The sequence below is a fragment of the Balaenoptera musculus genome, chromosome 13, assembly GCF_009873245.2.
Source record: "Balaenoptera musculus isolate JJ_BM4_2016_0621 chromosome 13, mBalMus1.pri.v3, whole genome shotgun sequence".
NCBI lineage: Eukaryota > Metazoa > Chordata > Mammalia > Artiodactyla > Balaenopteridae > Balaenoptera > Balaenoptera musculus.
The window spans coordinates 28,497,619-28,519,283 of NC_045797.1; the positions used below are offsets into that span (position 1 = coordinate 28,497,619).

The 21,665-nt window shown below is 60.5% G+C and overlaps 1 protein-coding gene across 1 annotated transcript; it reads left to right on the forward strand.

Annotated features, from left to right (window-relative positions):
* The first annotated feature begins 437 nt into the window (after positions 1-437).
* LOC118906118 (cytochrome P450 26B1) lies at positions 438-20,903 on the forward strand. Its single transcript, XM_036873416.1, has 7 exons — positions 438-577; positions 1,650-2,054; positions 5,556-5,780; positions 14,590-14,865; positions 15,137-15,292; positions 16,757-17,041; positions 17,424-20,903. The coding sequence occupies exons 2-7, from the start codon at positions 1,851-1,853 to the stop codon at positions 17,814-17,816; spliced, it is 1,539 nt and encodes a 512-aa protein (XP_036729311.1). The 5' UTR covers positions 438-577; positions 1,650-1,850; the 3' UTR covers positions 17,817-20,903.
* The last annotated feature ends 762 nt before the right edge of the window (positions 20,904-21,665 follow it).

Genomic DNA, 21,665 nt, shown 5'->3' on the forward strand with positions numbered 1-21,665 from the left:
GAGGTGCCCGAAAGGAAGGCTGCAGCGTCAGCTGCCCGGGACGCGGACGGGGAGAGGGGAACTTCGGGGTCCTGTAGGGTAAGAGACGTATGGGGGGGAGGTGAAGGGACCTTGGCCTCCGAGGTTTGAGGATGTCCAGATCCGGGATGGGGGACCCCCGGCTAGGAGAGATTGGGAGTGGCAAATGAGAGGATTGAGGGGTTCCGGGAGATAGGAGCCAGCGGGGTCCCACGGGATAGGAGCTGGAGACCCTAAGCACAGGTTCAGGGGCTTTTGGCGCCTCTCAGTCGAGGGGCAGTCCGCCTGAGACCTCAGCTGCTGGGGCGACGGCCCACGCGGGACTGCCTGGGATGCGAGAAGGGGGCCGGGGCCTGACAGGGAGGAAAAGAGGGAGGGAAGTAGCCTAGCAGCCAAGCGGGCACCGTGCGAGCGCACACCGTGTGTGTGTGTGTGTGTGTGTGTGTGTGTGTGTGTGTGTCTCATCTCGTCCGTCTGTAGGTGCCGGGCTCAGCGAGACGCCGGCGAGAAGGAAGAGGAGGCGAGAGGTGAACTGAGTTTGATCCTGCGGCGGCTACAAGTGGGTCCGGGGCGGGCGGCGGGCTGCGGGCCGCGGGCGGCCTGGGCGGGGCTGGAGGCCGGCGGGCGCTCACACGCTCCGGCCGCCGGCCTCTCACCACGCCTCCGGCTTCGAGAGCGCGGCGGAGGTGGGGGTGGGGGTGGGAGTGGGGGGTGCTGGCGGAGCGCCCACGGCGCAGCCTCCCGGCTCTATATAAACACACGCATCGCCTGGCTCTCAGAGGCACAAATTCACATTGAGAGAAGCTTTTAAAACCATCAGCCCTGAAATCCTGCCTCCTGCTTTTTCCCTTCTTTCATTCCTTTTGCCTTCCTTTCTTTGCCCACCCCCCCCTTTCTTCTCCCAGCAGCAACTCCTGAGCCGAGAGACTGCGTCCCGGGACGGACTGCCTTTTCTTAATTGATACAATAGCCCAGCTCGGGTTTTCACCTCCTCCCCCAACCCCACCCCACCTCACCCCTCCCGCCCGCCGCCGCCTCCGCCGCCCCAGCGCCCGCCCGGGGCTCTGTCGCCGGCTGCGTCCCGTCCGGGCCGCGGTCCGCCGGCTCCGCACCCGCGCCCGCCGCGCCGCCTCGCCCGCCGCGCCCGCCTCGGGGGTGCAGCGGCGGCTCTGGGGCTCCGGCGCGCCGCCCGGGGCAGCACAGGGGCGCTGGGCTCGGCCTCTCCACTCGCCTCAGCCGGGGAGCCTTCCCTCTCGCACCCAAAGTTTCTGGGTTCGTTGGAATTTGGGGATTCAGGATTTTTTCCTTTTTTTTTTTAACCTAGGAATTTGAGGGGAAAACTTTTGACAAATCGATCGCACTTTCTCTCCGCTAGTTCTCTGTCCCCCCCCCCCCTTTTTTTCCCCCAAGCAGGGGAAGGGGCTTACGAGAGAGGCTCCCGCTGGACAAAGTTTTCCAAAGTTTTCCGAGTGTGATGGTTGCGGGGAGAGCTAATCCACCAGCTTGATTCACGGCTTCGTCTCACCACCCCTCCAGCAGCCCCTAAGCCCGCTATAAGGGAACAAACAAACAAACAAACAAACAAAGTTACACTCCGAGTCGCCTCGTGTCTCCTCTCTCTCTTCTTTTAGGCGATTTCCCCCCCACTGTCTCCGCTCCCTTCGCAGCCTCCACTTCCCTTCCCTCGGCCCCTTGCTCCTTTTCTGTTTCGGCCGGAGGTGCCAGGACCCCCGGCAGCAGCCTCCCCTCCCCCGCCGCTCCCGTCCCTTCTCGTCTGGCCCTCCCCTCCCCCGCCGCGGCCAGCACAGCCAATCCCCCGAGCGGCCGCCAACATGCTCTTTGAAGGCTTGGAGCTGGTGTCGGCGCTGGCCACCCTCGCCGCGTGCCTGGTGTCGGTGACGCTGCTGCTGGCCGTGTCGCAGCAGCTGTGGCAGCTGCGCTGGGCTGCCACCCGCGACAAAAGCTGCAAGCTGCCCATCCCTAAGGGCTCCATGGGCTTCCCGCTCATCGGAGAGACCGGCCACTGGCTGCTACAGGTAAGGGCGCTCTCGCTCCGTTGCTCTCCAGGGTCCGCTAGCGGCGAGCACCAGGCGGATGGAGCCGCGGGCCGGCCAGGGGGCGCCGGGAGCCTGAAGGCACGGGTCCCCGCCCCGCCCCTTCCCTCCTCTCTGCCTGAGCCGCCCGGGCTTCCCCTGCCCGCCTGCGGAGTGGTTCCGAGCCCGCTGGCGCCGGGTGCGCAGGTTCAAGGGGCTGTAAGAGAGGTTCCCGAATCCGCGAGGGCTCCCAAGACCGACTTTTTCCAGTCGCGAGCGACTCAACAGGGGTGCGTCGAGCGTCCTGGGGGCTCCCCGCGCAGCGCGAGCCGGAGGGGGCATCCAGTCGTGAGCCGCTTTCGCCTCCCCTTCGCGCTCCAGGCCCCAGTCACCGTCGACTTCCCGGGCTTTGGCGGTGTCACTGGGACCCGAAAACTGAGTCAGGGAAAGAAAGAGTGGGCCAGTGGCAGCCAGGATTGCCCCTTTCAGACCCGGGCTGTGTTCCCGCCGCGTCACCGGCCACGCCAGGTACTATAGCACCGTTCTACGGTCTGAGAAAGTGTGTGTGTTTTGTGGTGGGGGAGGAAGGAGGTAACCCAAGGGAAACGAGAAGCCTGAGACCCGAGGTTTCTCGGCTTTCGGAGAAAAGGGTCTATTTACTTACTGGGTGGGGACAGTCTAGCAGGGGAGAGTAACTTGGGAGAGGTGTGTGTGAGACCCATAGAGTGCGTTTGTGTTTGTTGTGAGACGCCACACAACCCGCACTGCTGGTGATAATGGGGGTGGGCGCGTCGGGGACCAGACCCAGGTACGTAATGGGGAGATGAACCTGGAATTAACATCCTCAAGTGCTAGATAATCGCTTTTGCAATTCGATACACAGCAGGTTTTTCTTTGGGGAGGGGGTCCTCTGGGTGAACCGCGGAAGGTGTGTTGTGTGGGCGTGTGCACGCGTGTTTGTCCGGCAGATGCTGTTAGGAGTTAGCAGAAGGTTGGCTGTACTGAAACAGACAGCCTCGGCCCGGGAAAGCGGAGGCGGGAGGTGAACGCAGAGACCTGTGAGTTTAGAAGTGCGAAAGCTTGGCTTGAAATTAACAGACGCGTGTAATCCGCGTGCACACACACATACACCCTGCGCAGCCCCGCCCCGCCCCGCGCCAATTGACAGCAGAGCTGGGGCGGGAGGGGCACGCGAGGTTCCTCTGCCCTGCGGTCTTCCCAAGTCCCGGAATCAGCCCAGCTCTTTGGGGGCCTGTTCGTGCAACAAGGTGGGGTTCATTTCAACCAATGGGACCTCCCCTCGCCCCGCTGCCGTAAAGAAATCCCCAGAGCCTCTCCCGTGCCAACACACTTAAAGGGTTAACTGCAGCGGTGGTCTAGGCTTTTGGCCGAGAATTTAGGAAATAAAATATATTCACAGGGGCGTCGGCCCCTGCCGTATTAGAGCCAATCTGCAGAATTCGCGGTCTGTCACCGCCCCCCCTTCCTCACCGCCCCCACCCCACCCCACCCCCGCCACCTACGTCCCCTGACCTTTTCTCCGAATCCCACAAGGGCCTCTGGGGCTCCGCGTCCGACCCGCACGTAAGATGGGGAGGGGGAAGCAGGCCTGCGCCGCCCCATCCGTTCGCCCCCGGGGCCCTTGACTCTGAGGTGAGAAGGAAATGGGAGACGCGTGTAGAGAAGCACTGAAGGGGTTAATGGGAGTCCTCTGAATCCCAGCTTTATTTTTTCGGAGTCATTTATCAGATTTTACGGGGGGACCTCCAAGGGCTCTCCGTTTCCACCGTGCGCCATCTAAACAGAGCCCAGGGCTAAAAATACAACATTTTTGTATAAATTGGACTCGCGGCTCGAGCGGCCGCCCCTATGAAAGTCCTCTTTGTGAAGACCGTGGAAACGGCGGACAAATAACTCTTTATTAATGCCACAAAAAACGCACTTTAATTATAGTTAGGCAGATCAGAGGCGGGGGAGGGGGTGCCGCGGGAGAAAGGCGGCGGCGACCTCGGAAAATTCACAACCCAACTTTTGTGTCGAAAGAAAAGAAAAACAGAGGAAACGCAGGAGAGGAGAGTCAGAAGTAGTGAGAGAGACCGGTACAGCAGACCGAGGGAGGGAACCCCGCTCTCTGCCCCCTTTTGTCGCACCTCCACCCTCGCCCTGATTTCTCTTAAAGGGGTAGACGCCGTCTAGAACCGCGGCAGGGTGGCGGGAGTTCTCCCCGACCCGCCAACTTGGGAGTGGGGCGGTGTCCCCCGCGGCCCAGGCCCCCTCCTGGAGGCGCGGGCGCTCCGGGCTCGCTCTCTGTCGCGCGCCCGGGCCGGAGGCACACGTGGAAAAGTGATTAGGGCTCCGGGTTCTGCAGAGTCACTTTTCGGCAGGGCTGGGGTGTGTACACATCTAACTGGCGAATGCTTTTCCGTGGAAGAAGGGAAAGTGAGGAGGGGGACCAACCCGGGAAAAGAGGAAGCGGAGCGTCCCTTCGGGGAGTGCATGACCCCGCAGGTCTGGAGCCGGCATCCGCAAGTCTGCAGGCGGGCAGGCGGGACAGCCTGACAGGTGGCGCCCCTCCCCTTCTCACCGGCTGTTGCCCCGGCCGGAGAAGGGTTAATGCGGGGTGGGGTGGCGAGCTACGACGTCAAAGGTGAGCGGGACGCCCCTGCTCCCGCCCTTCGGAGGTCCCCTCTGTTTCCGGTACCCGCGTGGGGCCGACACAGCCAGCTCCTCCGAGCGCCGGGCCCGGGCCGGGGCCTGGCTCCGCTCCGCTCGCGCCGCCGCCGCCGCCGGGGATCCGGTTACCTGCGACGGCGGCCCCGCCCAGCCCTACCCCGCCCCGCGGGAAGCGCCTTCCTCCGCTCTCGCGTCCCGAACTCCAGGGCGGCGACGAAAGTCCTCCTCAGTTATTTCCAGGGCATATTGCATTAGGAAAATCGCGGCTCCCGGCCCGTGACTCTACCCTGCGGAGCCCTCAGAGGGCCGCCGGGTCCCTTCGCGGCCCACACCAGCGAACGGAGGAAACCCCAACCCCCATCTGTAGTGATTGCCTCCGGGCACCGACCGCTCGCCGCTATAAATAATCTTTGGCCTGCGGCCACCCCGCGGGGTCTCGCCAGCCCGTGGCCGGGAGCCTGGAAATATTTATTCCGAGAGTCTCCCGAGCGCGAGGCGGGGGAGGGGGGAGGCGGAGGTTCTAGCTTCTGGTCCCGCAGTCCAGGATATCTTTTCCCTCCCGCAAGTCATTACTAAAAAACAACCTCCCAGGGGGGGTGCCCTGGGCCTCTCGCCCCCTTGATTTATTTATTATCCTCTAGGCCCCAGTTCTTAGGCATGCTGTGAAAAATAAAACTTACGTGCGTGCATGCGTGTGTGTGTGTGGGGTTAGGGGACTGGTGCCCCGGGTGGGATCCTCCGCCCCTCCCCCGCGGGCCCTCGAGGCTGGGCCTCCCGGGTGTCCCATCTGGAGATGTGGGCCCTGAGAAAGTTTTTGCGTGGCACCCGCAGGGTTCTGGCTTCCAGTCGTCGCGGAGGGAGAAGTATGGCAACGTGTTCAAGACGCACTTGCTCGGGCGGCCGCTAATCCGCGTGACGGGCGCGGAGAATGTACGCAAGATCCTCATGGGCGAGCACCACCTCGTGAGCACCGAGTGGCCACGTAGCACACGCATGCTGCTGGGCCCGAACACGGTGGCCAACTCCATCGGCGATATCCACCGCAACAAGCGCAAGGTAAGAACTCTAGGCCAAGAGCCCCGCAACCGTGCTCTGATCCTCTTCTCCCGTGTACCACCCTCGGGGTAAGGAGTTCTCGGAGACCCGGGGACGTCCCTACCAGAATCCGCGCCCCCATTTGCACACCATGTGGGAGGATCCCGAAGCTCCTTGCCTAGACGGCTGCGATCCCAGATCCAGGGCCTGTACAGGCCTCTTCCGGGTCTGCCCTCTTGCTGAGCTACCGCGCCGTGCGCACTACCAGGCCCAACGGGTGGCTAATTGGGGGTTGGTTTGGACAACTTTAACATGCGGCGACAGGGGCGTCCAACGCCTGTCATCGTCGTGTTGCACAAACCTGGAAAAAAGAGAGGGCGGACGGTGGCCAGCGCTCCTCCTTTTCGTCCCCTGGAATTCCGAGGACTGGAAGCGGATCGTTCTAAAATCACACCTAGCTTCCCGGCCACAGGTTGCTTAAGGGCGACGCGGGCAGGCGCGGGGGCTGGGGGCACCTTGTGGGCAGCGGTTGCTGGGCCTTGCCTGGGAGGAGTGAGGTGAAATTTGGGCCACTGCGCGCACCGGTCTGGACAGAGGGGGAAGGGCGAGGGGTGGGAGAACTTCGGCGAGCCGAGGCGCGGCGGGGGATCAAAGCGCACCTACCCCCTCCCATAAAGAGGAAGAGAAAGTGGGTGTTTATCCTGTGGATTTCCCGAGCGCCTGGAAGAGGCGCGGAGGAGGCGAGCCAGCGCGCAAGGGGCAAGCCTCCCCGCCCCCTCCCAGGGCAGCGCCGCCGCTGTGGCTCAGAGCGCGGGCGGCACGTGCTGTTTGAACTGCAGTAACCCGAAAGCTGAGCCGTCGGCGGGCGGGGCGCCGGCCCGCCGGCTTAAAGCGGCCGCGACTGGGGTGGGGGGGTGGGGAGGTGGGGAGGGGCATCGCTGCACGACCTCCCCTCCCTTCACTTTTTCCATTGGGTCAGAGGACTCACCCGGTTTGAAACCTAAGGGAAAGGGAGAGGCAGCCTCTGATCTCCGGGAAAAGTGGCAGAGCCTGGGAGACAGGAGAGGGCCTTGGTGGGGCAGCCCCCTCCTCCGGACGTCTGTGTGTGAACAGAGGAGTTCATCCTGTAGAATCTGTCGTCTTCCGAACTGCCTGCGAAGAGTAGTTCTCCGTGACAGACAAAAGGAGGAAAAATCAGAGGGGACTGGTCAGCACGTACACAACCCCCGCCTCCACCCCCCCTCCGCTAAAGCACGTATTTCAGGGGCTGGGAAAGGGGCTCCTGAAGCAGTCTTCCCATCTGCTTCACTAGAGCAGGAAGCAGCTAACAGAGCCCGGGGGCAGATGGGGAGGGTTCTTGGGAGTGGCTGGGAGGGGGCCGTAGGCTCAGGAATGGGGGCTCTTCAAATATGCCGAACACTCCTTTTTTTTCTTAGTCTTTGTGACTCCACCAAAAGCGTATTTCAAAGAGTTAGGAGAGAGCCTGAGCCTCAGAAACCCAGCTCCAAAGAATGTGGCTGCTTCCTCGTTTTATCTTTATAAAGACTTTGACAAGAAAGCAATTACTGTTCCCTTCTCAGGGAAGAGGAGCCCGAGGCTTGGAGAGATTCAGGGACTTGAACCAGGTCGGGAAAGGAAGAAAAGGCAGGGCAGGGCCTGCAACACAGGCATCCGTGGGAAGAGTTGTTTCTAAGCCACCAAGTAGAGCCCTCCTCAGCCCTGCCCACCTGGGGCTGCCAGAAGCTGAGGGTCAGGGTGGAGGTGGGGAGGGAGTGCTGGGAGGAAGAAGGCTTGGTCAGGACCTGAGTGTGAGACCCTGGGGGTGCAGAGGGCTTTGGGGAGAGGCTGTTGCCCTGCAGTTCCGTGCACCCTCTGCCTGCCTTGGCTTTGGGCCTCCAGGTGGGGAGGGCCCTCCTGGAAAGCCCCAAGGTTTTGGCTTACATCATCCATTTGGGAGGAGGCAGGGAGGAGGGGGGGAGCACAGATGAATGCTGCTGGAGGAATACACAGGGAAGGAAGCTGGAGTGAGGGACAGGGTGAGGGGGGTGGGACCTGGGTGGGGCCAGAAAGGAGGACCACAGATGAGACATAGATAGTCTCCCTCTCCAGGCACCCTTGCCCTCTAGCACCTTGCGGGTAAGGGAGCAGCCAGAAACCAACTCATCCTGACAGAGGCTTGGGAACCCAAAGCAGGGCCATCTCTCTGTGTACTAGCTGTGTGCTTGCTGTGTGGCATGTGTGTGGGTCCTATGTTAAATGGGCAGATGAGAACGTCCTTCCCCCGCCAAATCTCTAATCGATGTTCCATAAACTTTAGTTTACTGAGTTAAGTAGCAGGCCTTAGGTTAGATACAAGCATAGAAGCTGGAAACTTGGTCCTTGCCCTTAAGAAGTAGAATCTAGCTGGAGGGATGAGAAGAGAATACTCGGAGACACACATGTTGGTCCTGGAGAGAATGACCAGTCTGCTGGACCCAATGCCTGGTGGACCCAACTTCGCCAGGGTGGGGACTGCCCTGTGCCACGCACGCTGCCTTAGCCAGCCCACACTGCAAGCAGGGACCTGGCTGGAGAGCGGGCTGCTGGGCCAGGCCCAGCCTGGTTAGGATGTACTTGCAGGAAGTGGGGGCCAGGTGTGCTGAGGCCCTGCTGGCGGGGAACTAGGACCGTCACTATTTCCACTGGGACTGGTACCCCACCCCTTCTCTGGAGGTCTGACCAGATGTGCTGGGAAGGGGTTCCTCACAGCCATCACCGCACTCCAGGTGTTTGTCCAGGCTGCCCTGGTGGTCTAGGGCCAAGAGGGGTAGGGTTGCCAGGGAGAACGTCCAGAATACCTTGCCCACTCTTAACAGAATCCTCTCTGGAAGCCAGGCCTGTGTCCCTATAGCTGCGACCTCAGATTCTGTCCCTCCTCCTTTGTTACCCCTCTCCTACCTGGGGTTGGGAGGTCTCTGGTTCATGGGGGAGGGACTGCATCTCTCTTTGTATGCAAAGAAGCTGAGTATTGCCCTGGAAGGGTGGATGGAGTCTGATAGGGAAGATGTGGGGGGAGGGTTACCAGAGAAGGGGGGTGGGTTGTCGTGGGTAGTTCTGGAAGCATCCAGTGCCCAACCCCACACACCAGGATCAGACATTTCCTCTTTTCCTTTGGAGACAGGGCTGGGCCTCTTTGCACCAAAGGGCCAGCATCTTCAGGGCATTTCAGGCAGTGGCCTTGAGATTCTGTCAGAGAACTTGGAGTGCATCCCAAGGATGAACTTAGCTTTGGGACTCTGGACTGGAGAGACCCTAGGAGTGGTCTTCTTGCCCCTCCTACCCTGGCCCCTGGCTTCAGGGACTTCTGTGCCCGTGGCTGAGGTGGGGGAACAGCTCCAGACGTTTTGGGGATAGCAATTAAGAAGCCCGGCCTGCCCAGCCACCAATCCTCACTGACTTGGCCTTTGGGCCCCGTCCTGGGTCGGGGTGGAGCTCAGGCTCAGGGTTACCGCACTCGCCTCAGAAATCCTCTGTATGCTGGGGTTTATGTCGGGATGGAGAGGCCAGGAGGTGCCTCAGCAGGAGGGCAGAGCCAAGAGGGCCCATGGTCGTGGGGTCCTGGGGGAGGCCAGCTCAGACTGGCTCCAGGTGGCCTTTGAACCACTGCACAGCCTCTGGCCTCAAAGTCATGTCTGCCAGGCTCAGCTCAGGGCAGAAGTTTCCACCTGTGTGGGCTGGGAAGGCGGTGGCATGGCCGGGCACCCCTGCTACTGGGAGCTCTGTCCCCGCCCCCTGGCAGAGGCACGGAGCCTTTGTGCTGCTAGCCGAGGTCCTTCACCAAAAGTTACTGTAGCATCAGGGGCCGCTGAGGGGGCAGGTGGCAGGAGCGGATGTCTCTGAAGGTCAGCGGGGGAGGGTGCCCACGGCCAGCCGCCAGGGCGCCTGGGAGTGGGCTCCTCCCTCTGTGTGCCCTTGTGTCAGGCAGGGGTGAGTGGTGTGGGCCCTCCCTTCCACCTCCCTCCCTCCTCCCAGCGCAGGGTGGGGTCCAAGGCTGTGATGCTGTGATGCTCGCTCTCGCAGCCTTGGGAGACAGTTGTGGCCTTGGCTGGAAGTGGGGAGGCTTGGCTGGGGTCTGCTCTGGCCCTGATCCCTCTAAGCCAGTTGTCGTATCTGTTCCAGGTTCCTGGGGCTGAAGGGCGGGGGTGCTGTGCCTCCAGGGGCTGACAGAGTAGCCGAAACAGCTGGCCTTACCCTTAGAATAAATCTGGGCCCTAGAGGAGCGTCCCCTTCTAGCTCTTAGATACATCCAGAGCCCCCAGGACTTGTAGAGGGTGGCTCAGCGGGGTTTGGATTGGTGGGAGGTAGGGTGTTCAGGGACCCTGGTGAGTGTGGCCAGTTGCGCCCCGGACTGTGACCTTGGGAAAGCCCTTCCTTCTTTGGACCTCAGCTTTCTAAGGGGGTTTTTCTGTGGTTGGAGGAGGGATAGGAGGGTCTGGACAGAACTCAGAGCCCGGCAGGTGTGTGCCAAGTGCTGCTCTCCCCTCATCCACCGTGTGCTTTTGTCGTGTGTAGAAGGGTTGGGGGCACAGTCAGAGCTGGACTTGAGTGGGGGACAGATACTCTGTGCCCGCAGATGCTGGGGACCCAGGAGGGGCATACCCAGGCTGGGGGGTCTGGCCAGCCCCTCCCAGTCAGAGGGGCCGAGTGGGCACTGGCTCCGGAGGCGGCCAGGGTGCAGTGGAGGTTCAGTGGAAATGCCAGGCAGCTGAGAGATGACGTCCTTTCTTGTCCTCCCCCTACTTGAGCATAAAGTACGCACCTTGGCCTCACCCCTGTGCTGTTCGGACAGCTGCCTCGGCGGCTGCCCGCCCTCTGTTATTCTTTCCACTCCGCAGGCCGCGGCTCCGGTGGCTTGGCGGGGTGGCCTGCCTAGGCCCCCACCCTCCCGGGCAGCCGCCTCCATTCCTCCCGGTCTGAGTCACTGGACCGGGGAGTGGGTCCCCTCTCCGGCTCTTCCCGCTTCTGAGGCTGCCTTCCTTCTCTCCATCCATCCACAGCCGCCAGTTGAGAAGGGGAGGTTATCTGGCTGAGCGGGTCAGCGTGCAGGGTCATGGGGGTCCAGTGAACGACTCCCCTCCCAGGGCCGCTGGGTAAGAGGCAGGAGTGGGGAGGGAGGTCTGGGGGTGTGGGGGAGACATTTGTAGGAACAATTATACGGAATTTGAGCCTTGACAAGCCCCCTGGTGGTCCCCCCAGACCCTGGTTGTGGATTCAGCTTTTATTACAGGGAGAGCGAGAACCCGGGAGGTGGGCTCTTGAGCCAACTGCATTGTTGGGAAAACCCGTAGAGGTTGGGGGAGGGTTTCCAAGCACATCCTTCAAGGCCAGAGCCCATCCTGCTCCGTGTCTGTGCCTGGAGTTCCCAGGTCTCCCGTGCCCTTCCGCCCTGCTCTCCCCAGCGCCAACCCTGATGGGATGTCCATACCTGCGGCTCCCTGTGCAGGGCTCTGCCCGAGCCAGGCTGGTTCCCGGTGACCTTTGTCCAGCATTCTTGGCTCAGTTGTGGGAATTCCGAGGGAAGCCCCAGAGGGAAACAAAGCAGCCCTGGCTCCTGCTGCAACTGCGGTCAGGCCGTGGGCTCTGGGGCCGCTGGGAACCCTTCCCCTCTTCACAATGAGCTGCTCCGCCAGTGCCTTCCCCTGTGCCCAAGTCCCGACCCTGACCGCCCCCACGTGCCCAGGCCTTCCTGTGCCCTGGGTAGCACCTCCGCCTCCTCCTGGCCTTTGTGGTGGGCGGTGGTTTCTGGGCTGCCCTGGCTTTGGGAAGTGCCCGCGTTGTTAACCCTGGGCACGGTCCCAGAGATGAGGCCCTGGAGTTTCCCGGCGCCTGGGAGGCTCTGATGCCTGTGGAACAGCTGGGCGGGAGGCAGGGGCATGGACTTGGTGACCACCGAGCAAAGCCCCTTGAGCCTGGAGTGCCCTCAATCTGCCTTTGCTCGGCTTCTCAATTGGGTAGTTTCTCTACCTCTGGGGGCCTCTGAGGAGAATCATGGGACAGCCAGGAGGAAAGGGACCCCAGAGCATCCAGTGAGACTCCTGTTTGGGTCAAGATAAGAGCCCTGGTCGTGGCTGCAATTCTTTCAAAAGCCCCACCCCGGGGGCCCTGCAGGTGCAGGCTTCCTGGGGTCATTTCAGCTCCTGGCCTTGCTCAGGGCCCCCTCCCACCTAAAGGTCAGGTGTGGACCCCCTGCCCTTGGAGTCGCTCTGCCCAGTCCCAGGTCCCCTTGGGTCCTTCCTGCTCTCCGTGGCCCCCAAGGCTGGAGAAGGAACGATTCAGCCGGCCATCGCTAGAGGGCGCAGGGAATGTAACCTTTGGGACAGACAGGGCAAGGCTTGTCCCTGGGTCCTGTCTGGCCACTCCTCGGGGTGCAGTGGGGTCCCTCAGAGCTCCCCCTTTGGTAACCTTGGGATGGCCCCTCCTGAGCCACCGTAGCCCATACGAGGTATGTGAGTGGGGGCCTGGCAGGCACTTACACCAGGTGACTGATGCGGTGCCAGATTCTGGGCTTCTTCGAGGGGATAGCGTCTACTTAGGGACACACGGATATTGGTGTTCGTGTGATCTGTACATTGAAAGGAACCACAGAGATCACCTGGTTCAACCTTACCACTTTACAGATGAGGAAACCGTGAGGCCGCGAGGTGACTTGGCCATGATCCCACAGTAAGTTGGTGGATGATCTGGGAATAAAACTCAGGTTTCTGGGTGCCCAGCCTGCCTTTTCTCACCACCCACTGCATCTTAGGAGCCTAGCTGGCTTTGACTTCGGCTGGTCCTGGTCGGCATGGGCCTCTGCTTGATTCCCCCTCCACATGCCCACCTTTGGGCCCAGGTCTCCTGTGTGCTGGGGGCCCTGACCAGCCCCTGCTACGTTCCCTCCAGGGCAGTGCCCTTGACTGTGCCCTGGGTTGGCTGGCTCTGGCCAGACGTGGCCCCCCTGCCCCTGGCCCCCCTACCTCCAGCCTCCCCACCGGCGCCTGGCAGCCACGGAGTTATCATTCCTGCATCCCTCATGAGCCTGCTTGGCTCCCACGGACCACTTACTGCTCCTTCTGTGGGCTCTTTGCTGTTTCGTAAGGGCCCCTAGTAGGCCAGTGATGGGCTCTGGGGCAGGGCCCCACTCCTACCCATAAAACTCCTAGACCAAGAGTGGAACCTGGCATCCTAAGGACACTAAGGTCCAGGGGGGCGGGGCTGAGGCAGAGAGCACCCCTGGGGGGAGGTGGCCCTGGAAATTCCCCGGGGCCCTCACAACTGAGCAAGGTGTGAGTGACCTGACCAGGCCTGGGCTGCCCCTGGCCACCTCCCCTCATCCTTCTACATTTCAGCTGTCCCTTAGCAGCAGGAGCAGCCCCAAACAGTGCTGGCTTTTCTGCCCCTCACCAGCCTCCTTCCCTCCCTCCCTCTGCCCACCGGGAATTTCGGAATGAAAGTGCTATTGTGAACGCCTGGCTGGGCCACTGAAGGGCCAGCACTGTTATTTCTGCAAACCAGCCCTCCCATTAGCCATGCAGGGCTGAGGCCAGGAAAATGTTACCTTTTCCTCCTTGAGCTGACTGCAGGGGAAATTCTCACATTTACAGTTTGTGCGGTGGTTGTGTTTGGGGGCAGGAGGGGAGGGTGGGCGCGTGTGTGTGGTTTGCGTGGGGCTGATGGGGGTGCGGCTAGAGGAATACTTGTCTCCTTCCTCTGCGCTGCCCCCCCTCCTCTGCCTTCCCCAGTGAACTTTCCCTTGGCCCCGGTGGGGGCACCCCCTTCTGCTCTGGACTCTGGGGGTCAAGGCTAGAAATTGTTGGCTGCCCGTGTGACCCACCGGCCAACAGTAAATAAACTAACATCTTACCCTCTCCTGTACACCCCGGGCAGCAGCGTGAAACTGTGCGCAGGGGCATCTGGGTGAGGAGGGGGCAGGGGGGCTGAGGAACTTGCTCAGGAATCAGGAGGACAGCAAGCAAGGGAGGTGGAAACAGGGACTCACTGGCTGCTTAAAATGGACCGGGAAGATGCGGGAAATTAAAAGGCCTTCTGTTTGGCTTTCTGATCTTTTGAGGTGGGAAGCCTTGCCCCCATCCCTGTGCCTCCAGACCCGGCCACACTGAAGACATTTGGATGGCCCAGTTAACAAACTCCCCATGATCTCTGCCCAGTAGGTATTTCCCAGGGAGTGAGAGCAGTCTTGGGTCTCAGGAAGTCCTGCTTGCAGTCTAGCCTTGGACTCTCTTGTTCTCCCATCAGTGGAGTAAAAGAGCCACCTACTGCTTTCCACCTCTTCCTTGTCCAGTCCATTCACCTGTGTTCTGTTCCTCCTGGGCACGTCTGCCCCGTGGCCTGGGCATTCGGGAATGGCCCCTGCAGTGGAGGGACAGCCTCCCCTCCAGCCCTGCCCAGCGCCCTCTTGTGTCGCCCCCCACTCTGGTATGGCCACATCGCCTGCAGACCTGTTGGCAGCTGGACTGCCCAGTCCTCGGGCTTTGCCGTTATTTGGAGCACATGATCTTCTGGGGTTTCAGCAAGGAATGACAGCTCAGGTCACCCTGTGAGTGATGTTGAATGTCCCGACTTTATGAACTGTGTTTTAATCCTGTCCTTCCCCTGCCTCCCCTCCAAGACGTGGGCAGTAGGAGGGGGGTTCAGAGTAGAGGAGCCAGCAGAGGGACTGTGTCTGGAGACGGAAAGGCTTGAGCTTGGTCAGGGTAAGGACCTGGAGTTCTCCTTGATCACGGTCATGGGAACGGTGCTTCATTTGGGCCGAGCGGGCAGGCCAGAGTCCATCTGACCCTCTGCCTTCCAGGTCTTCTCCAAGATCTTCAGCCACGAGGCCCTGGAGAGCTACCTGCCCAAGATCCAGCTGGTGATCCAGGACACACTCCGTGCCTGGAGCAGCCACCCCGAGGCCATCAACGTGTACCAGGAGGCACAGAAGCTCACCTTCCGCATGGCCATCCGGGTGCTGCTGGGCTTCAGCATCCCCGAGGAGGACCTCGGGCACCTCTTTGAGGTCTACCAGCAGTTTGTGGAGAACGTCTTCTCCCTGCCTGTCGACTTGCCCTTTAGTGGCTACCGGCGGGTGAGCACCCAGGGCCTGGGAGGAGAGGAGATGGGCATCCGTGAGCCCACCCTGAGGGAGGGGCAGCTGACTGCTAAGATGGTCACTGGTCACACAGACAGGGGGGAGGTTTCAGCGGGAGGGTGAGGTGGAGCCTTCACCCGGGGTCTCTGCTGCTTAGATGGGAAACTCTCAGAAGAGTCCCCACCCCGCCCTGCCCGGCCTTGGGAGGAGGCCCTCCGTGACCCTGCCCTTCCCCTTGGGTAACCAGATGGCCTCCTCCCCGCCTCAGGGCATTCAGGCGCGACAGACCCTACAGAAGGGCCTGGAAAAGGCGATCCGGGAGAAGCTGCAGTGCACGCAGGGCAAGGACTACTCAGACGCACTGGACATCCTCATCGAGAGCAGCAAGGAGCACGGGGAGGAGATGACCATGCAGGAGCTGAAGGTGGGGCACCCCTCCCCACCCACCTCAGGCGGCACAGACGCCTGCGCTCCGTGCTGGGGCTGCTCAGGGTGGAAGCACCCACACGGGTGGGGCCGCCCCTGCGCTCCCTGCGGCTTGCCCTGCACCCAGTCCTGGTGGTGAGCGGTCCTCACAGCAGCTGGGCCCCACTCGCTCCATCCCACCCACAGTCCCGTCCACCATGTTGGAAAAGATACCGAAAACTGGTTCTTAGGAACCCTGAACAGACGCGGCGTCCGCAGCATCGTTGACCCCCTCACTCTCCCCAGCCAGCCCCCCACCCCAGTATTCACTATTTCAGTGCATTTCGTGCTCACAGTAGCCCTAGGAGGTCACCTAGGGAAATGCGGGCCCAGAAGGAGAAGCCACTTGCAGGAGGGCAGCCTCAGCCCCTGGGGAAGAGCAGCCTTTTCAAGTGGGTGACGCTTGACACTCTCCCAGCCTGCCTGGCACTGGCTGTGCCCAGTCGGGCTGCTGACCCCAAGACTGTCCACACTGGGCTCCAGGAAGGGCTTCCTGCCTGCCCTTTCTTAGGGTGGGTGTTCCACCTGAGGAGGGAGCATTAGTTCGTCCTCGTCTACACTCTGCCACCCACGTGCTTGCCAGGTGCCTGTGGACACTTCACTGCCAACTGCTCTGTCCCTACTGTCTCTGCTTCCCTGTAGTCTAGCTCCAGTTTTTTTTTTTTTTTTCCTCATGAGCCAGGAAGGACCCCAAAGACTTTCCCATTTCATAAGAAGTTTTGTGACTTGTAGGTGGTGCCATGGCAAGTAAAGGACCTGTTCTTTCACTCCCCTCTCTGGGCTCAGCATCCACATTTGTAAAATGCAGGGCTTGGAATAAGATAACTTGGTGGGGCCTTTCTGTGGGGCACCACTGCTCCCCAGAGGACCCTGGAGGGGCTCTAAGTCTTCTGGGGACCACCTTCCCTCAGCCTTCTCACTGCAGTCCCATCCCAGGTCCTCGTGGGTATGACCCCAGACCGCTTTCCCAGCCCCTCAGCTCTCTTGACCACCTACCGGATGTCCTTCTCCCGGGGAGGGAGGAAGGAGCTGGGGCTGCCAGTCCGGAGGCCCAGGTTGGGACCCTGCACCTCACCCCCACTCGCCCGCACACTGCCTGCTCCTTGGGCTCCGCTCTCTTTCTGCTGTGAGCTCACTGCCCTCATCAGGGCTGCTGAGGCCGGCCCTGGAATCCGGCGGTGAGTGAGAAGCAGCCCTTCCCCAAGGGACTTTTAGGCTCGTGCTTCTGCCCAGCCAGGGGACTGGACCCGTGACCTGTGTCCCTCGTGGCCCAAATGCCTCAGCAACGTGAGGCTCAGAGGAAGCAGCAGGGCCCAGCTAGATGACCCCGGGGCCTGGGGGACACCGGCAGAGAGGGGCTGCCCCCAGGCTGGGGCCACCAGGCCGAAGCCAGGTTGCAAGCGGTGCCTCTTTGCCGCTGCAGGACGGGACGCTGGAGCTCATCTTCGCCGCCTACGCCACCACCGCCAGCGCCAGCACCTCGCTCATCATGCAGCTGCTGAAGCACCCGGCCGTGCTGGAGAAGCTGCGGGAGGAGCTGCGGGCCCAGGGCATCCTGCACAGTGGCGGCTGCCCCTGCGAGGGCACGCTGCGCCTCAGCACGCTCAGCGGGCTGCACTACCTGGACTGCGTCATCAAGGAGGTCATGCGCCTGTTCACGCCCGTCTCCGGGGGCTACCGCACCGTGCTGCAGACCTTCGAGCTCGACGTGAGGCTGGGCCCGTGCGCCGTGGGGTGGGGGGTTGGCCGACGGGAAAGACCAGCTCCCCGTGGGGTCCCTCAGCCTCGTGGGGAGACGGTGCTTGCTTTCAGGGTGCTTTCAGGCTGACGGGAGGGACCCCGCAGGGACCCTGCCCCAGAGGCTGGGTCAGGTGCAGCCCAGCTGGGTGTGCTGTGAAGCTGCATGGGGACATGTATAAGTAGGTGGACTGACATGCCAAAAGGGGAGGCTGGCCAGGCCCCCGGGGACCACAGTGGGGTGCCTCCAGGAACATCTGGGTGGGGGCTGGCAGGCAGAAGGTCCTGGGTCCTCTCAGACCTCCTCTGGTTCTCACCACCGCATCCCACCCCTGCCCCCGCCTTGCCTCCAGGGTTTTCAGATCCCCAAAGGCTGGAGTGTCATGTACAGCATCCGGGACACGCATGACACGGCGCCCGTGTTCAAGGACGTGAACGTCTTCGACCCTGATCGCTTCGGTCAGGCGCGGAGCGAGGACAAGGACGGCCGCTTCCATTACCTCCCTTTCGGTGGTGGTGTCCGGACCTGCCTGGGCAAGCACCTGGCCAAGCTGTTCCTGAAGGTGCTGGCGGTGGAGCTGGCCAGCACCAGCCGCTTCGAGCTGGCCACCCGGACCTTCCCCCGCATCACCTTGGTCCCCGTCCTGCACCCTGTGGATGGCCTCAGTGTCAAGTTCTTTGGCCTAGACTCCAACCAGAACAAGATCTTGCCGGAGACGGAGGCCATGCTGAGCGCCACGGTCTAGGGTGCCGGGCCTCGGGGCGGGAGGCGACGGAAGGGCAGAAACCTGTGTGCGGGACGGGGCTGGAGCCCGGGGAAGAGGGAGGGCCCCCCCCCAGGCCTTGCCCTCCCCTCTTCCCCTCCCTGGCAAACCTGCCCCAAGTCAAAAGGGCTCTCCGGGGTCGGGCTCTCCCCCTGGCCCCTGCTTCTCTCTAGTCTCTCCAGTTCCCAACAGCTTAGCTCCCCCGGGAAAGGGCCTGGCCCCGCCACCCCGCATGCCCATCACAGTGTTAGATGTCGGCTGTGCTGCAGCCTTTGCTCGTGATGTTCTGAACTGGTCTCTCCCCTCCCTTTTCTTTTGGATTCTTTTCGTGTGAGGTCAGGTGGTTGACATGGGGGGAGGGAGGAAAAGAGGTGCCCCCTTTGGCCCTCTCTTCAGCACCCCCTCCCCTCCTGCCTCGGCTCAGATGGGACGAGTGCCCCTCCCGGTGTGGTCACCAGCGCCCGCGGGGAACAGCATCCTGGGTAATAGAACACCCGTCACCCTCGGCAGGGCGGGGCCAGGCTGTAACCAGCCTGGAGGCCCACCCCTTGCCGTTTAGGACATTTGAAATTACCTATTGCTGCTACTTTTTCTCTCTTCTGACCTGAGGGCAAAGGAGCCCCAGGCCCTGTCCTCCCAGCATCCTCCCTGGTGGCCCTGGGCGCGCGCACTGACACCCGCACCTTTCTGCCAGGCGGCCTGGAGCCCGCCCTGCTCCCGATTACACATACACCCAAGGCCCTCGGCTCATGGATGGCCTTCCCCCCACCCCCATATTTATTCACAATATAACCGAATCTTGGTGTTACTGGGACTGGAACAAGTATCTCCTCCGTCCCCTGGCCTCCATCCCAGCTGTCCCCGGCAGGACTTCTGCAAGTGACCCAGCCACCGCCCCTCCCCCCCGCCTCCCCCCGCCGGCCTAGGGTCGAGCAGCTCCCCCAGGCGCCAGACCTTCTGTGGGTTCAACCTCAGAGCCTCACTCCCGAGGTGAAATCCAGCACATCTGCCTTTGTCCCCTGGTGGGGATGGGGAAACGGCCCACCGCCTCCCTGCCTCCCTGCTCTGTCAGAAACCTTGATCACCGGGGATTTGGAGGCTGCTGCCGTGTCCCACTCGGTCACTGTTCACCCCAGTGCCCTCCACTCTGGCTAGTGAGTATAGGGAAGGATACGGGTTCTTTCTTCTGACGGGGAGCCAGGGCCTCCGTCGTCCCTCCCTCAACCCTCACCCTTTGCCCTTTGCCCTTGGAAAGGTGTCCTTGAAGTCCCTTCCCCCCTCTATGCCACTGTCTGCTTAGCCCTTCTCAGGGGTGCGGGGACCAGGTGAAAGCAAGGGGAGGTGAGTGCAGAAGGCAGCCCTTCCTCAGAGCTGACTCGGGCCCTCTGCTTGGTCTTGAGGCAGCTGAGGAGGGCGCTGCAGGGAGAGCTGAGGAGGAGGGTACGTGTGATTTGTCAGAAGTGATTTGGTTGAAAACCGGCTGGCCAGGGGATGAAAGAAGAGCAGCTCCTGCCACTGGCATTTTGAGTGTTGGCAATTAGGGATGCCTCCCGGGGATGGTTTGGGGCCTTTGGTGAGTCTCTAAGTGGTTTTGTCTGTTTTCAAGTTTTTCTTTGCTTTTCGTGTTTCTCTGTTGGCTTTTGATGTTATAAAAGCGGTGAATCCCCTTTAGGAGAAAATCAAAAACACACAGAAGAGGAATGCGGGACGTCGATTCCCCGGTTGCCTCTCCGTAGCAGTGACCACTGCGGGCAGCTCAGTGCCCCCCCCAGTGGTGTTCAGTGGGCAGGCGGCAGCCCCCCACTGCCGCCCCCATGCACACCTGCCTTGTGGTGGGCTTTACAGGAATGGCTCGTGCCTGCGGACTGTCCTGTCACCCCCATTCTCAACTGTTTCATTTGGTTCCTACCTTTTCACTGTTAAAAGGCAAGTGTGGCACAGACGTTATTGGCAAAAATTGACATTAAAAAAATGAGTAATATCTCTCAACCTCCCCCACCCCACCGCCCCATTCTGAAAAACAGGCAAAAATGTGTAAAGACTCATCAAAGCTTGAAAATAGCTGCATGGTGCACCAGAATCTGTTACCTACAAAAAAGCCCGGTGTCTGGAAGGTTCATGCTCCTCTAAGCTGACCCAGCTTGCCCTGAACCAAATGTCTTTGACTAAATATCGAGGATTGCTGTAAGTGCAGCTTCGGACAGGAAGCCTGCCAGGCCTGGCCCCGGCGAGGGGCAGGGAGCTGGAGGGCTGCGGGACACCTCAGTGACCTTTGGTTTGGGTGACCAGCCTGGGAGGGGCAGAGAAGGCAAGGCTGAGGGGATCCCTGTGAGGGAGGGAAGAAGGATCATTTGCCCCGCTGGGTCTCAAAGGCAATAAGAAGAGAACTGAAGAAAGCTCTTGACTGGCTGACAGGAGGGTTCCAATGTTGAGACTCACCCATGTCTCCTCTTTACATCCATCCGTGTCTGTGTGCTAGTGTGTAGGTTTTATAGAGGTAGCATTAGATGGGTGATGTGTTCTCACTTACCATTCCTACTATTGTAACTTGACATTGAAAAGACAAAACCCCACAAAACTCTTCCCGCCATGGGCTTGCAGATTGAAGCACTTTCAATGTTGGGCGCTGGCATTTGTGTTCTGGTCACCATCCTGACCCTGCCCAGATCGCTATAATATAATTTTATACACAAAACTTGTTTTTTCATAAATGTTATAATTTTGTGTCTGTCTTTATAAACTATTATAAGTACTATTTTTGTTATAATTCAAAATAGATATTTAGTATAAAGTTTTTGCTGTTAAATATTTGTTATTTAGTAAAATATGAATTTTTTCCTCTATTGTAAACATGGTTCAAAATGTTAATATGTTTTTATCACAGTTGTTTTAATATTGAAAAAGCACTTGTGTGTTTTGTTTTGATATGAAACTGGTGCCGTGTGAGTGTTTTTGCTGTCGTGGTTTTAATCTGTATATAATATTCCATGTTGCATATTAAAAAAAGTTGTGCATTTTGTGATTTTGGAAATACTCCTTGTGGCTCTTTTATAGGCTTCTACAATAAACCTTGAGGACTCACCCTCGTTTGGCTCTCTGGTCTCTGCCTTCCCAGCTCCATGAAAGGGTCCTCCCGTCCACCCACCTTCCCTTCAACAACACCCAGTCCCACCTGTCAGGCAGGAAGTCCTTCCCCGCAGTGTTTGCCCTGCGGGGCCAGCCCCCATTGCCTGCATGAAAGCACACAGAGGTCCGTGACTGTATCCCGGGAGCAGTAGGTTCCCTGGGGAGGGGAGGATGTACCTGGAGGGCCACCGTCCCCAGAGGCCTGTTGCAGCACGGGGCAGCTGGGGGCTGGGTCCCTGGCCGTGTGGCTGGGCCTGGCTGGGCCAGGTGTCTCGGTCCTGGACACGGCAAGCAGAGCACTGCAGAGTCCATTTGTTGACACGAGTGAGGACACGTCCACAGCCACGTGGCACACAGGAGAGCAGAATTCAGTTCTCCCGACTCCCAGCCTCATGCGCCGTGAGGCACTTCTCAGAGCCTGTTTCATGGGTGCTGCAGGAGCAAATGGATTCTGGGATCAAATCAGTCTGGGGAAGGGCTTAAACAGCGCTGGGCAGATTCCTTCACTGTGGGACTGCTCAGGACCTTGAGCCTGGGGTTGGGCATGCTGAGGGACTGAACGGTGCAGAGCTCAGAGGTTGCAGGGCTCCCTGAGCCCACTTGACGACGGAATCCATGTCCTCTTTGCCCATTCTCACACTCTGTGAAAAGCCGCTCTGCAGTCTGACTGTCCCAGAAGCCCATAGGTGACCCAGCAAAGGACGT

Bases quoted from the DNA above. Each gene is read 5' to 3' on its own strand.
- LOC118906118 (XM_036873416.1), top strand. From the start codon at position 1,851: ATGCTCTTTGAAGGCTTGGAGCTGGTGTCGGCGCTGGCCACCCTCGCC. The intron at 5,781-14,589 runs GTAAGAACTCTA...TCTGCCTTCCAG, and splicing joins TCCACCGCAACAAGCGCAAG to GTCTTCTCCAAGATCTTCAG. The intron at 17,042-17,423 runs GTGAGGCTGGGC...CCTTGCCTCCAG, and splicing joins TGCAGACCTTCGAGCTCGAC to GGTTTTCAGATCCCCAAAGG.